Source organism: Aquarana catesbeiana, linkage group LG04, assembly GCF_042186555.1.
Source record: "Aquarana catesbeiana isolate 2022-GZ linkage group LG04, ASM4218655v1, whole genome shotgun sequence".
In the NCBI taxonomy this organism is placed as follows: Eukaryota; Metazoa; Chordata; class Amphibia; order Anura; family Ranidae; genus Aquarana; species Aquarana catesbeiana.
In genome coordinates, this window is record NC_133327.1 from 632,491,551 (window position 1) to 632,508,404 (window position 16,854).

Sequence of the window (16,854 nt, forward strand, 5' to 3'; positions counted from 1 at the left end):
TCGATTCAATCCCCCTCACGATCTCTAGGCAGAATTTCCCAATTCATTCATGTAACAAGTGTAGAGAGTTCTCTGCTCACTCAGCTGTCAAAAGAAAAAAAGAACGGGCAGCCTGCCAAGTTTTTCACAACATTTTCCCAACTATAAAACATTGTAACTTTTCGTTCTTAGATCAAAGGAATGAACTTCTGTGTGTAAATGAGGGAAGTTAAACCACTTGAAGACTAAACCTTTTTCTGATACTTGTTTCTTACAAAGTTGAAATCAGTATTTTGTGCTAGAAAATTACTTGGAACCCCCAAACATTATATATATATATATATATATATATATATATATATATTTTTAGCAAAGACACTAGGGAATAAAATGGCGATTGTTGCAATGTCACACTGTATTTGCACAGTGGTCTTTTAAACGCAGTTTTTGGGGAAAAAATACACTTCAATGAATAAAAAGACAAACTATATAGTAAAGTTAGCCCAATTTTTTTGTATAATGTGAAAGATGATGTTATGCCACGAGAATTGTGAGAGAATCGTGATCTTTATTCTAAGCAAAAAAATCGTGATTATCATTTTAGCCAGAATCGTGCAGCTCTAGGCTGGGTGGGAAGCAGTTAACGTATAATTAAAGGCAAAACTTATTTTCATTTTCGGACAGTTTTTATTTATATATTTTGTAAAGCACTATATACAATATATCCCATATAGAAATATTAATATTAAAAATAGATATGAACAAAAGAATTTGCAATAACATGATTTTTCTTAAAGTCCATGATATGCAATTGGGGTCACAGAGTGAACACCCCTTTACTTCCAGTACAAATGGTGTCAAGAGGAAATAGGAGGGGCATTCTGCATGTCCCAGTAGCAGTCAAAAGGTGCTCACCAATTCCCTTCATCAAAGCTATGAAACAAGATGACAAAACTTACAAAGCATATTAACCACTTAAAGACCGAGCCTCTTTCTGAGATTTGTTGTTTACAAGTTAAAAACATTTTTTTTTTTTTGCTAGAAAATTACTTAGAACCCCCAAACATTATACATTTTTTTTCTAACACCCTAGAGAATAAAATGGTAGTCGTTGCAATACTTTCTGTCACACTGTATTTGCGCAGTGGTCTTACAAGCGCACTTTTTTTTTAAAAACGACACTTTTTTTAATTAAAATATAAGACAACAGTAAAGTTAGCCCAATTTTTTTTATATTGTGAAAGATAATGTTACACCGAGTAAATTTATACCCAACATGTCACGCTTCATAATTGCGCCTGCTCGTGGAATGGCGACAAATTTTTACCCTTAAAAATCTCCATAGGCGATGTTTAAAAAATTCTACAGGTTGCATGTTTTGAGTTACAGAGGAGGTCTAGGGCTAGAATTATTGCTCTCGCTCTACCGATCGCGGCGATACCTCACATGTGTGGTTTGAACACCGTTTTCATATGTGGGCGCTACTCACGAATACGTTCTCTTCTGCACGCCAACTCAGTGGGACGGGGCGCGTTTAAAAATTTTTTATTATTATTATTTATTTTATATATAAAAAAAAAATGTTGTCATTTGAAAAAAAAAAAAAAAAAAAAAGCCCTAAAGAGCCCTTTAAGAGCTATGGAAAGAAGTGACATTTTGACGTCGCTTCCGCCCTGCAATGGTATGGAGACGGGTGGTGCCATCTTCCCCTCCCTTGTCACCATACCCAGGAAGGACAAGCATCTGATCTCCTCCGCCACTACCGACAACTCCGGTAAGCAGCGGAGGGCACCAGAACGCGGCGGGAGGGGGGGCCCCTCTCCCGCCACCGATAAAAGTGATCTTGCAGTGAATTCGCCGCAGAGACCACTATTATCGGAAACCGGACCGCCGGCCGAAGAAGAGGAAGCCAGGGTTATGGCAGCTAGCTGCTGCCATAACAAAGGTATCCCTCTTCAAAGTCAGGACGTATATCGGTGTGCAGCTGTCCGGAAGTGATTAAAAATGAAATGATCTAAGACTTCTGCTGTAAAACCTATAGATATTATTCAAAATCATACATACAAACATATCTATGTATAGAGAATAATATATTAAAATGGTATCATCTAAATAAGTGAAACATAGGGGGGGAATTCAATAAAGCTGCTGCTCCACTTTTTGGCTGTTAATCCCTCTCTTTAATATATTGCGTCAAATTCATTAAACATTTGTGACACTTTTGGTTTTGAAAGCAGCTCCTACACCAAATTCAGGTAGTTCTAAAATGTGCCGCTTTAACATTGTAGCACAATGAACACACAAAACTCAAAACAAAATACTGACAGTATGTATCTTTTGAAAGTGAAGCTAATTAGGACCAACTCTCTTTTGGCGCACAAAGTGAAAAACTGGCGGAGACAGATTTCTTCAAAAGTATCTTGCGTGCCTTCTAAAAGTGGCGCAGTGTGCGCCAAATCCAAATCCAAGTTCTAGACAGGTACATGAATTTGTAGCATTTTGCACCACTTTTAGAATGCATGAGAGACACTTTCACACGGATTGTATCTGATATTTTATATCCAACCATATAAGGAAATTATCACATCAACGTGTCTGTAAAATGCCTATAAATCTCATATACTGTATAACAATATAGTAATTAAAAAGTTAGCATTCTGGGGGCTGCATCTGTTTGGCTCTATATCTATCAGTTGTATCATTTTAATATTTGGTTTTTATGATTCCATCTACATCCTATTATTGGCTTTAAATTTTTATTTTATTAGTATCACTATATAGATATTTTTTATTTATTCGTAGACATTGTCTTAGTTTATTAGTATTATAACTATTATTATATTGTTATTGTTATATATGGGTTTTATGTGATGATATGATGATTCTCAGTCTATATGGTTGGATATTATATGTTATATAAAACCTGTTTTACTAATTTAGATGATACTGTCTGAATATATTATTTATCTACATATCAATATTCATGTGTATGACTTGTATTAATGTTCATAGTTTATAGAGTAGCCATCTTAGATCCTTTCATTTTTAATATACTTTGTCATTTTTGTCATCTTGTTGAAGGGGGATTGGTGAGCTCCGGAGATGCATTGATTTTACCTTCTGACCTCCTGTTGTGAGAAATATTTATTTCTATATTACCAGTACCTACAGTATATAGTGCCAACAATTTACCTGACACTTTTTATATTTATTGTACATTCACATCAGTCCCTGCCCTCAAGGAGCTTACAATCTAAGGTCCCTAACTCACATTCATACATACACATACTAGGGCCTTGATAGCCAGGAGCCAGTCAACCTTTCAGCAAGTCTTTTCAGTGTGGGAGGAAACTGGAGTACCCGGAGGAAGCCCATGCAGGCACAGGGAGAACATGCAAACTCCAGCCAGGTATTGCTGTGGTTGGGATTCGAACCGATGACCCCAGTGATAAACATTTCCTGGACCTGATTCTTCAGTCTGCTCCAGGGACCTCAGTAACACCCCAAATGACAGGGAGCTGCCTCAAAGAGTCAAACTGGAGACCAGATTTTATTCACATTTGGGTCTAGCGCCCTGCCAACACAATCTTTCAGTGCCAGTGATTGCTGCCCACCAGGGCCGGGACAAGGGGTGGGCAGGAGGGACGGATGCCCTGGGCACTGTGGTATCATGTGAGGTGGGGGGCATCACAAGGAGATTGGGGGGAGGGGATTTGTGTTGGAAGGTGAATTTGCAGGGCAGCAGGGGGTAAGTATTGTTCTAGGAGGGGGAATTGGGGGGGGGGTGTGCTAAGAGTGGTGAAATAGGGGGATTTGTGTTGGGAGGGATGGGGGGGAAGAAGATTTGTACTATGAGGGGGGGTGGGGGGTAATTTGTGCTGGGGGCAATTTGGAGTGGGAGAGAGGAGATGTATACTCGGAGATTAAATTTTAGGGGTAGAGGATTTGTGCTAGAAGGGGTGATTTGGGGGGGGGGGCATTTGTGCTGGGGGGATTTGGTGCATGAGAGGGCAAAGATTTGTGTTGGGTGGGGGGATTTCAGCAGGGGGGAGGATTTGTATTGAGAGGATGTGGAATTTATGCTTAGGGGGTAAGCATGCAGATTAGTGCTCAGTTTTTTTGGGGGGGATTTTTTCTGATACATAATGCTCATACTATACATCTTTGGGGGGTGGGGGCGGGGAGACGGTTTGGCATATTCGCCCTGGGCTCTAGATGACCTTGTCCCAGCCCTGCTGCCCACCACTTCCAGAAGAAGGCTTAGGCTTCTCACCTGCACTAGAAGTAATCAGTGTCCAGGTCTACATACACACACGAGGAGAGCTTGCAGCATTTGCATGAATGGCGTCTGGTATAATCAGACTATAGGGGTGTAAAGGGACAGTTTCTTACTGGTATTACTGAGTAATTATTGCACAGTTTTTAAAGTGATAAAAACATACACCAAAAAATTTCAAGCAAAAGCAAATAAAAAAGAGACTTACCTGAGATAGGCTCTCACCCTGCATCCTCTAAACCAGCTCTGGATCACCACTGCTGCATTGTACTCTGTGAGCCTCTTCTCTTCAGCAGCTCTGCAAAGGTAAAATTCAAATAATATCAGTTCTAGATATTCTAGTTCTTTGTTTAACAAATTTTGAAAATTTTGTTAATTTCCGAATTTTTCAATTTCCGAATTTCCGAATTTGGAATTTCCGAGTTTCCAAATTTGGAATTTCCAAATTTGGAATTTTCAAATTTCCGAATTTTCGAAAATTCGAAATTTCGGAAAATCAAAATTTCGAAAATGGAAAATTTCGAAAATGGAAAATTTCGAAAATGGAAAATTTCGAAAATGGAAAATTTCGAAAATGGAAAATTTCGGAAATTCGAAAATTCTAAATTCGATAATTCGGAAATTCAGAAATTCGAAAATTCGAAATTCAAAATTCGAAAATTCAAAAATTCGAAAATTCAGAAATTCGGAAATTCGAAATTCAAAATTCAAAAATTTAAAAATTTGATAATTCAAAATTCAAAAGTTCGAAAATTCAAAATTGGAAATTCGGAAATTCAAAATTCCGAATTTTCAGATTTCCGAATTTCCGAATTTCCGAAAAAAAAAAAAAAAAAAAAAATGAAACAAAAACGAAAACAAACTTTTTGCAGAGATTTTATGGTCTCTCTCCCTTTTTTTTTTTTTGTAACACTATACTCCAGACACAAGACTTTCATATAAATATATTCCTCCATAGACAAAATAGATACAAATCTACTTTGTAAGCACCAAATGCCTTTGCAAAACACGGTAATTATATTGTAAAAGTAGCAATGACATCATCGCTGTGCTATACATAACCTGTGCAGAGAGCTGAGCTGTGTTAGGGACCCTGCAGGCCCCACCCACTACAGTCTATCTGCAGAAAACTAAGAAAGGGAGACAAGACCAGTCACCCTGCACAAGGAGAGAGAGAGGCAATGACTGGTCAGCTCCCATACAGAGGCTTGAATGCAGCACAGAATTGCAAAAAAAAAGACACACGATAAAAGTAAGAATACACGTTTTGTGTATTTAGACATTGGGGTTGATTTACTAAAACTGGAGAGTGAAAAATCTGATGGATGATGATGATGAAGATGGATGAACGTCACATGAGTGGCCTAAAGACATCTGGAAAAGGTAAGTATAATTTAAAAAAGCATAAAATACACACCCGGGTCTGATTGGATATGTATTGTACTTGATGGAAGCCATATTTGTTAATTATATATACATGTCCATTTAAAGTCTGGTTCCCAAGAAGTGGTGAGCTGGAATAGGTCCTGCTAGCTGCATCTTTCATGCAGTTTCCAAAAAAACACACATTGCATTGAGTTTTAAAGGTAATGCGTTTAAAACAAGTGTACAGGGCAACTATAACACACAGCACACCTATATAACACACAGCACACCTATATAACACACTGCACACCTATATAACACACTGCACACCTATATAACACACAGCACACCTATATAACACACAGCACACCTATATAACACACAGCACACCTATATAACACACAGCACACCTGTATAACACACAGCACACCTGTATAACACACAGCACACCTATATAACACACAGCACACCTATATAACACACTGCACACCTGTATAACACACAGCACACCTATATAACACACAGCACACCTGTATAACACACAGCACACTTATATAACACACAGCACACCTATATAACACACAGCACACCTGTATAACACACAGCACACCTGTATAACACACAGCACACCTGTATAACACAGCACACTTATATAACACACAGCACACCTGTATAACACACAGCACACCTATATAACACACAGCACACCTGTATAACACACAGCACACCTATATAACACACAGCACACCTGTATAACACACAGCACACTTATATAACACACAGCACACCTATATAACACACAGCACACCTATATAACACACAGCACACCTGTATAACACACTGCACACCTATATAACACACAGCACACCTATATAACACACTGCACACCTATATAACACACAGCACACTTATATAACACACAGCACACCTATATAACACACAGCACACCTATATAACACACAGCACACCTGTATAACACACTGCACACCTATATAACACACAGCACACCTATATAACACACTGCACACCTATATAACACACAGCACACTTATATAACACACAGCACACCTATATAACACACAGCACACCTATATAACACACAGCACACCTATGTAACACACAGCACACCTATGTAACACACAGCACACCTATATAACACACTGCACACCTATATAACACACAGCACACCTATATAACACACTGCACACCTATATAACACACAGCACACTTATATAACACACAGCACACCTATATAACACACTGCACACCTATATAACACACAGCACACCTGTATAACACACAGCACACCTATATAACACACAGCACACTTATATAACACACTGCACACTTATATAACACACAGCACACCTGTATAACACACTGCACACCTATATAACACACAGCACACTTATATAACACACAGCACACTTATATAACACACAGCACACATATATAACACACAGCACACCTATATAACACACAGCACACCTATGTAACACACAGCACACCTATATAACACACAGCACACTTATATAACACACAGCACACCTATATAACACACAGCACACCTGTATAACACACAGCACACCCATATAACACACAGCACACCTATATAACACACAGCACACTTATATAACACACAGCACACCTATGTAACACACAGCACACTTATATAACACACAGCACACCTATATAACACACAGCACACCTATATAACACACAGCACACCTGTATAACACACAGCACACTTATATAACACACAGCACACCTATATAACACACAGCACACCTATATAACACACAGCACACTTATATAACACACAGCACACCTATATAATACACAGCACAATTATATAACACACAGCACACCTATATAACACACAGCACACCTATATAACACACAGCACACCTATATAACACACAGCACACTTATATAACACACAGCACACTTATATAACACACAGCACACCTATGTAACACACAGCACACCTATAGCACACTCAATCCACAAGGCAAACAGAAATTTCTAAATGAGCCTGACAACAATCTGTACCATGACAGGTTCAATTTAAAGAGTACAAGTCCGGACAGAAATGAGGGAGCTGCTGTTACCAGAAATCACACCGAAACAGAACTGAAAAACGCACACAACTCTTTTAAAAACTGCACCACGGCCACCCCGCACATGTGTGAACCGGCTACATTTAGAAGATTCAAACCGCATCCAATTCACGTATACACTATGTTACCAAAAGTATTGGGACACCTGCCTTTCAACGCACATGAACTTTAATGGCATCCCAGTCTTAGTCCCCAGGGTTTAATATTGGGTTGGTCCACCCTTTGCAGCTATAACAGCTTCAACTCTTCTGGGAAGGCTGTCCACAAGGTTTAGGAGTGTGTCTATGGGAATGTTTGACCATTCTTCCAGAAGCGCATTTGTGAGGTCAGGTACTGATGTAGATAAGAAGGCCTGGCTCGCAGTTTCCCCTCTAATTCATCCCAAAGGTGTTCAGGTTGGGGTCAGGACTCTGTGCAGGCCAGTCAAGTTTCTCCACCCCAAACTCGCTCATCCATGTCTTTATGGACCTTGCTTTGTGCACTGGTCCAAATATTTTGGTGGAGGTGAGATTATGATGTGGGGTTGTTTTGCAGGGGTTGGGTTGGCCCCTTAGTTCTAGTGAAGGGAACTCTTAAGGCGTCAGCATACCAAGACATTTTGGACAATTTCATGCTCCCAACTTTCTGGGAACAGTTTGGGGATGGGCCCGTCCTGTTCCAACAAGACTGTGCACCAGTGCACAAGTCAAGGTCCAAAAAGATATGGATGAGCAAGTTTGGGGTGGAGGAACTTGACTGGCCTGCACAGAGTCCTGACCTCAATCCGATAGAACACCTTTGGGATGAATTAGAGCGGAGACTACGAGCCAGGCCTTCTCGCCAACATCAGTGGCTGACCACACAAATGCGCTTCTGGAAGAATGGTCAAACATTCCCATAGACACACTCTTAAACCTTGTGGACAGCCTTCACACAAGAGTTGAAGCTATTATAGCTGCAAAGGGTGGGCCAACTCAATATTGAACCCTACGGACTAAGACTGGGATGCCATTAAAGTTCATGTGTGTGTAAAGGCAGGTGTCCCAATACTTTTGGTAATATAGTGTATGTGAACGGAGACTAAAACTGAAGGTTCCCTGATTATCATTGCTCATCCTACCAATCGTCATCAGTGAGCCTTGGTTCACACTTATGCTATGTGGGAAACGCAGTGAATCCTGTGCATTTCCTGCATCACATTGTAAGGCATCCATGCGATCTGCTATGGGTGTCAATGTTCTCTTAACAACCCCTGGAAACAGATCGCAGTGAGATTGCCAGAATTGCATCGCATGGGTGTGAACACCCATGCAATGCAATGCAGGTGCAGGGCAAAAAAAAGCATCCTGCACCATTTTGGTATGGACGCGATTTCAGCCATACAAAATGTATGGCTGAAATTGCACCACACAGACATCGCATGTGATGTGAACAGGAATGCGGTGCGATTCCTGTGCAAATCACATGCGGTGTCTGAATCACACAAGTGTGAACCCAGGCGGAGTCACAGACCTTCGATGTTTTTTTATTTATTTATGTCAGCATTCACTTTCCTGGGTGAGCAGTCTATATTCTGTTAGTAAATCAGGAATATTGTGTTAAAATACCAGATAGATAGAATGTAGGAGGATTTAGATGATAAGCAAGATAAACACTTAGGCTCGATTCACACAGGGGCAACACGACTTCAGCGCGACTTTGCACGGCGACTTCAACGCGGCTTCAACGCAACTTCAGCGCGACTTCGGCGCGACTTTAGCAAATTACAACGCGACTTCAAGTCGCCTCCAGGACAGGCGACTTCGGCTGTGGCCAATCACAGGACAATCAGCTCTCTGGGAGGGAGGGGTTTGCCTGGGCAAACGAAATTTTTTGCCTGCAAAGTCGCTTGACTTTAGAGAGAGATCCGACTTGGAGGCGACTTCCATTGATTTCTATGGTACAGGTCGCCTACCAAGTCGGATCCAAGTAGTACAGGGAGTACGCTCTGAAGTCGGAGCGACTTCAGTAGTGTCTATTAAGACGCTCCCATTCACTGTCATGTGAATCTCTTTCTGGGGCGACTTGGGGCGACTTGAGGGGCGACAAGTCGGATCCCAAGTCATCCCAGTGTGAACCGACCCTTAAAGTGTCACTAAACCCACATCATAAAAAACTCTCAATAAATTGTGCATTACACAACAGGCCTGATTGGACCTGGATGTAGGCAGGTGTAAACAGACACAAATCCGTTTGCACCCGTCAGTCCATCAGAATGCATAGACCTTCCGATCAGGTCTGCCTGAAAAACTGACAGGCGGACTTGATCTAATCACCAGTGTGAAAGCAGCCTATAGCCGCGTACACACGAGCGGAATGTCCGACAGAAAAAAGTCAGTCGGAAGCTTTTCATCGTCTATTTCGATCGTGTGTAGGCCTCATCTGACTTTTTTTTTCGAAAATTCTGACGGACCTAGAAAGAGAACATGTTCTAAATATTTCCGACGGAACCAATTCCTATCGGGAAAACCGATCGTCTGTATGTTGTTCCGACGGACCAAAAACGACGCATGCTCTGAAGCAAGTATGAGATGGAAGCTATTGGCTATTGAACTTCCTTTTTCTAGTCCCATCGTAAGGGCTCCTTCACACGGACGTGTCCGTGTACGGAGCCTGCTCTGCTCAGCGGGGGATCGCTCCGTCGAGCGCCGCTCTCCTCTATGGGGGATCAGGTGATGATGGACCGCAGAGTCCGTCGTCACCCGATCCGATCCGCAGACGGATGGAAATAAATAAATAAATAAATAAAATTCTTCATCAGTTTAGGCCAATACAGGTGGTCCCCTAGTTACATACATCTTACTTACAAATGACTCCTATTTACAAACGGAGGGAGACAACAGGAAGTGAGAGGAAATCTACCCCTAGGAAGGGAAATTCTCTCCCTATAAGAATTATTATGGGAAAAATGTACCTCCACTGAAGCTTTATCACCAAGGCTTACTTCCACAACAACCCAAAATTTTCAAAATCCAAGAAAGTGAGGTGAGATCTTCTGAACAGGGGCACAGACAGCAAAACAAATGTTACAGGGGTGATAACCCTTCCCTATGTTTTCCAAAAAGCTTAAAAATAGATTTTTTTGGCTGGAGCTACACTTAAAAAATGTACTTGTTCCAAATTACAAACAGATTCAACTAAAGAACAAACCTACAGTCCCTGTCTTGTTTGACCCCCTGTATGTATTCTTCTACATATTTTTAGAAAAAAAAAAAAATCACAATCAGCGTGAATTGATTGGTTTGCGCAAAAGTTATAGCATCTACAAAATGGGGGATAGATTTATGGCTTTTTTATTATTTATTTATTTTTTACTAGTAATGATGATCTGCGATTTTTAGCGGGACTGCGACATTGTGGCGGACGGATCGGACACTTTTTCTGGGACCAGTGACATTTATACAGTGATCATAGCTAATAATAGCCAATGATTACTGTATACAGTAAATGTCACTGGCAGGGATGGGGTTAACACTAGGGGACGATCAAGGGGTTACGTGTTCCCTAGGGAGGTAACTGTGGGGGGAGGGGACTGACTAGAGGAGGAGACGGATCGCTGTTCCTGATCACTAGGAACAGCAGATCTCTCTCTACCTCCCTGTCAGAACGGGGATCTGTTTTTTTTCCTTGACAGATCTGAGGAGCAAAGTGCGGGCGGCCGGCTGACACTGTTGTGGCAGCTGGCCACGCGCATTGGCTCCGGCGTTGTGCCGCCCCCTATAGAACTTAAAGCGCCTGACATACACCTACAGCAATTCGTGCAGCCGTGCCAACCTGCCACAGTATAATGACGAATGCACATATGAATTATACAGGTTCTGAGGCTAATTTAATACATCTGTTTAATTTAATTACCACCTTAATCAACCACAGAACCTGTGTAATTAATATGTGTTTTGGTTTTTAAAGGGATGAGATGGTTGTTTGCCCCCCCCCCCACCACCACAAAAAAAAATGAAGCACCAGCCGCCACTGGTTATAACCCTTCCCTACTCTATCCAAAATAAAAAATAAAAAAAAATCCCTATAGTTCTACTTTAAAGCGGAGTTCTGCTTAAAAAAAAAATTAAAGTTAGCAACTACAAATACTGCAGCTGCTGACTTAATAATCGGACACTTACCCGTCCAGGGTCCAGCGATGTGAGGGAACGAAGCCCCCCCCCTCCTCTCTGTGGCGCCGGCATTGTCACTGTGGGCGCCTGGCTGTGGCTGCACAGCTGGGCACGCACTGCGCATGCGCGAGCCGCGCGTTGTGACTGACCAGGCAATCTTCTGGGACCTGTGACGTGTCCCAGATGATTGCCGAGAGGGAGGGGGGAGAGGTGATCTCCCTTCTGGTGCCGCGGTGCGCCAGGAGGAAGTGGGAGCTGGAACCCTCTAAAAAGAGGGTTTCCGCCCCCCCCCCCCCAAAAAAAATGACATGCCAAATGTGTCATGTCGGGGGGTCACCTTCCCTTACAGTGGAAGTTCCATTTTTGGGTGGATCTCTGCTTTAAGGCTTATTTACGTTAGCTGCACCAGTGATGTCACCGGCACGTGTGTACTGCACTCTCATTGGACGGTGTGCGGTCCATAGAAAGCCGTGCCGCCTCCGCCGCAGGGATTCCTGTGCAGGAGCGTCGTCATCATGGCTTGGCCAGGCAAACAGCCGCAGCCCTCCAACCCCGATGGAAGACCCCAAGAAGATGGAAGGCCTGTCAGTGGTGACACTTGAGGGCTTCATGTCTTTCATAATGGGCTAGTATGTGATGCATACTAGCACATTACACATCTATTTTCAGGGAGAAGATTTTTTTTACTTTTTTTGCAGTCTCCTGCTACTTTAAACAAATTCCTCACTTTATCTAAAATGAAGAAAGTTTTGTCTTCAGTTCTACTTTATACACAGTTGCTCCCTGTGGAGATGGCTGAGCCCGCAGTGCACCATGGGAGTCCTGCCTGTCATAGAGTTTCTAGTGTAAGTTTTCTTCCTCCCGGTACTCCCCGCTGAGTTACCTGCACCGCTGGAAGTACTCCGGTATCTGGCCGGACATTTCTCTCCGGAGCCTCTCCAGGGTGGCCATGTCCCCGCTATCTGGACGCGTCTCCTGGGAGACCGAATGTACCACTCTGGGCGGGGGGAGAATATCACAAAACATGTGCATATTTTGTATAAATGTAACCATATTCATTAAAAGTAATTCCATTTCCGTTCATTATCATTTAAATTACATCTAATAAAACCGTAACGTATATAAAACACGGCTCATGTTACTTTTTATTTTCTTTGAACAGAATGGTTCATTCCAGCTTCCGCTCCCCGGCTACGGATCGCAGAATCCTAGACGCGTCTCCATGGAGGCAGGGCCGTACCACTCATCGCGGGGGGGAATAACACACATCTTCTCCGAATGCTTCCCAATGCAGCAATGCATGTTAGATTAAAATATAATATTTTCTACAATTAATTACATTCTGTATTTTGGCGTGTTTGTTGTTGGCTTTTAGGCGTTCGTTTCTTCATAGGTTGAAGTGGTGCGTTCCGACTTCCGCTCGCCTCTGCTCCAGTTCTCGCTCGCTGCTCCGGAAGCGACATGGTGGCTCAGTCCGCTGCCCCGACTCGGCTGTGATCCTGGGGGACCCCGCAAGCTTTGTTCATGGTTGGCGTGGCCAGGAAACACATCCGAGCCAATAAGGGAAGCAGCTGGTGAGTGATCGGCTGGCCGAGGAGGGGTCCATGACATCACTGGGGCCCCCCACACAATCATGGGCCCCCCCACACAATCATGGGCCCCCAGCACCGTATTAGGGGCCCCCTTGTGCAGTCAGGGCCTCTCCTACCCCCTACAGAGGGAGACCCTTCCTCCTGATCATCAGGGCTGTGTGTAGTGTGAGAGGCCCATAGACTAATAGTGATGAGAGCTGTCATTGCTGGCTTGTTATTGTAGGTATAGGCCCCGTCATCCTCCTTCTTATCATTGTAGGTATAGGCCCTGTCATCCTCCTTCTTATCATTGTAGGTATAGGCCCTGTCATCCTCCTCCTTATCATTGTAGGTATAGGCCCTGTCATCCTCCTCCTTATCATTGTAGGTATAGGCCCTGCCATAATCCTTCTTATCATTGTAGGTATAGGCCCTGTCATCCTCCTTCTTATCATTGTAGGTATAGGCCCTGTCATCCTCCTTCTTATCATTGTAGGTATAGGCCCTGTCATCCTCCTTCTTATCATTGTAGGTATAGGCCCTGTCATCCTCCTCCTTATCATTGTAGGTATAGGCCCTGTCATCCTCCTCCTTATCATTGTAGGTATAGGCCCTGCCATAATCCTTCTCATCATTGTAGGTATAGGCCCTGTCATCCTCCTCCTTATCATTGTAGGTATAGGCCCTGTCATCCTCCTCCTTATCATTGTAGGTATAGGCCCTGTCATCCCCCTTCTTATCCTCCTGGTTATTGTAGGTGCAGGCCCTGTCACCCCCCCCCCCCCCTTGTTATTGTATCCCCCCTGTTATGAGAAGTGCAGGTCCTGTCATCATCGTCCTCCTCATTCTTGTTATTGTAGGTGCAGGCCTTGTCATCGTCCTCCTCCTCCTTGTAATGAGAAGTGCAGGCCCTGTCATCATCATCCTTCACTGACTAGGAATGAGCATGGCCGTAGGCAGTCTCTTTACTGGCTGTATGCTTTTTGTGGGTCGGTACATTATACACATATATGAGAGCTGCCCTAATATTTATGTCACTGTCCATTCAGTCCTGAGATTTACACAACTCTGCCATACAGCCCAGCCCCATCTGGGAGGATAGGAGACCTGATTTCTCTGTTGAAGTTCAGTAAGGCTTCTTTCACACGGGCGCGCCTGTTTGACGGACTCCACTTGCTCAGCGGGGGATCGATCCGCTAATCCCCACTGAGCAGGTGGATGACAGGTCTGTCTCCGCTCACCTCCATCCTCTATGGGGGATCGGATGAAAATGAAATGACCTCCTTCCGTCTGGATTTGGCAGAGAGGATCAGATAGCTGCAGGTGTCCCTTGATATCTGCCGCTCTATAGGGTTGAATGGAGGGTCCGATCAGGTCCATGCTGAAGAAAGATTATCCCCAGTCACATTCAGCTGGCTGTACTGCCCACTGACTGCAGCCCATTTAAGCCCTCGTTCACACTGAAGGCGGGTTTGAAATTGTGCGAGCTCATCTGAACTCACACGATTTCAAACGCGCATTTCATTGCGGATTTCATGGGCGATTTGAAAGACACCCTGTGTGGGTTCATGCACAGATGTCTATTGAAATCGCCCCCAAAGTCATCAAAAGTAGTGCAGAAACTACTTTTGGAAATCGGGCCGCAAAGTCGGCGTCACACCGATTGGGACAAGGCTGTTGCCGGCAATAGGCTGTGATTTGGAATGCCGTTTGACATGTCAAATCACTCCGATGTGAGCAGAGCGGTGTGGCAACTGCCCCACACCCGTCTGCAATGCATTCATATGCGGCGTGGCAGTGCAGGCTTTGAGGGGTTGAGAGAACAATAGAACGCCATATCACCACCTGTGAAACGTTCTCTAAAAAGTGATCCACCTCAGAGAGTTGGTTTCCCAGGGATAGAAGAGAAGTTGTGTCCCTCAGTGGACTCTGATAAAAGGGATTTTACTATATGTAGAAAAATTTTATTACTGGCAATTGGTGAACTGAGTTCCATATATCTATTCTCATAATTGATTATATTGCTGGTTTCTTGATATGGACACCTCGGAAAATCATCAACTGTTCCTTTGGCTGGTGGAAACTCCGCTCAGCTTTATGAAGGGTCCCATTGATGACCTTCTGGAAATGTGTGTTGTCTCAGTGTCTTCTCCCCTTGTTGGAGGTCTGTGTCTCTTCCAGTGCTGCAATCTCCGACCGACTCTTCCTGGAGTGTCAGATACCAGTCTCCCTCCTCCATGCTTCTACAGGACACAACGATCTAGGACTGGAGCATAAAACCACAGTGTGCATTGGGGGACACACATATATGACACTCCTGGAAGTGCTTATTGTCTGATGGGGGCTGCCGTAGTAGAATGGACAGGGAGTAGGAGACCAGAACTGAGAGATGAGTGTAAGCTCTTACGATCAGAACCCTCCTAGCCTGCCTGTATTAAATTGTATTGCAACTATGTTGTCACTCTTAATTTTGTAAAGCGTTGTGCAAACTGTTGGCAATATATAAATCTCGTAGAGGTCTCGTGCACACCGTGCGTTTGCCTAACGCCTCTGAACGCCTTTTCTCCTGGCAGAAGAAAAAAAATACATTTTGCAAATGTGTTTATGGATGTCAAGTGTTTGGGAGCTATATAATATTAATTCTGGCTGTTGGAATGAATGAATGCTCAATCACTAAATGTGCCTAGTGTATAGGCATGTTTACAGGCGTTTATGCGTGTCAAGCGATTTTTGTCATGTCACCCCGATCCTGGATTCAGTACTTGTATGCTCTGCCCTTTAATCAGCATAATGACAGTGAAGTTTGAAAAGTCTGAACACAAGAAGTAGTGAAGAAAGGATTGGTGGTGATCTTTTGGTGTTTGTATCCATTAGGCCTTCTCCCCTTCTTATTTCCTTGATAGCCCATATACCTCCTGCACATGCCATAGACTTCTTCATTTCAGTGACAGGACTTTTAAGTTGTGGAGGGGCCCAGCCTTGAATGGAGTCCATAGCACACTGGTCAGGTCAGCTAGGATGATTTGATGAGGAGGTTGTTTGATGCTCCATGTACAGCATAGGCCTAGAATCAAGAAGCTTCATGCGGATTGATAAGAGGACTAACACAGGTGCCTGGACATGCTGTGCAGAGGTGGGTGTTTGGGGGGCTCTGCTCCAATCAGAATGTTTAAATGCTCTGCTCTGATGTGGCTTTTTGGGGGCTCTGCTCTGGCTGTTTGGGGCGCTCTGTTCTGATGTGGCTGTTTGGGGCGCTCTGTTCTGATGTGGCTGTTTGGGGGGATGTGGCTGTTTGGGGCGCTCTGTTCTGATGTGGCTGTTTGGGGGGATGTGGGTGTTTGGGGCGCTCTGTTCCAATGTGAATGTTTGAATTCTCTGTTCCAATATGGGTGTTTGGAGGCTCTGTACCGATG

At 43.4% G+C, this 16,854-nt stretch overlaps 2 protein-coding genes across 3 annotated transcripts in view; one reads left to right on the forward strand and one right to left on the reverse strand.

Annotated features, from left to right (window-relative positions):
* The window catches only part of SPATA17 (spermatogenesis associated 17), a 262,104-nt gene extending 249,215 nt beyond the window's left edge, over nt 1–12,889 (reverse strand). For both annotated transcript variants that reach the window (XM_073629180.1, XM_073629179.1), the window contains exons 1-2: nt 12,754–12,889; nt 4,464–4,553 (exon numbers count right to left, since the gene is read on the reverse strand). In XM_073629180.1, coding sequence (XP_073485281.1) covers nt 4,464–4,553; nt 12,754–12,821 — 158 coding nt within the window. In that variant the 5' untranslated portion in view covers nt 12,822–12,889. The remainder of the gene's footprint in view (nt 1–4,463; nt 4,554–12,753) is intronic.
* A 409-nt stretch (nt 12,890–13,298) lies between these two features.
* Nucleotides 13,299–16,854, forward strand: part of GPATCH2 (G-patch domain containing 2) — a 265,802-nt gene continuing 262,246 nt past the window's right edge. Inside the window, exon 1 of the mRNA XM_073628372.1 lies at nt 13,299–13,444. Within this exon, the coding sequence (XP_073484473.1) occupies nt 13,395–13,444 (50 nt within the window). The 5' untranslated portion in view covers nt 13,299–13,394. The remainder of the gene's footprint in view (nt 13,445–16,854) is intronic.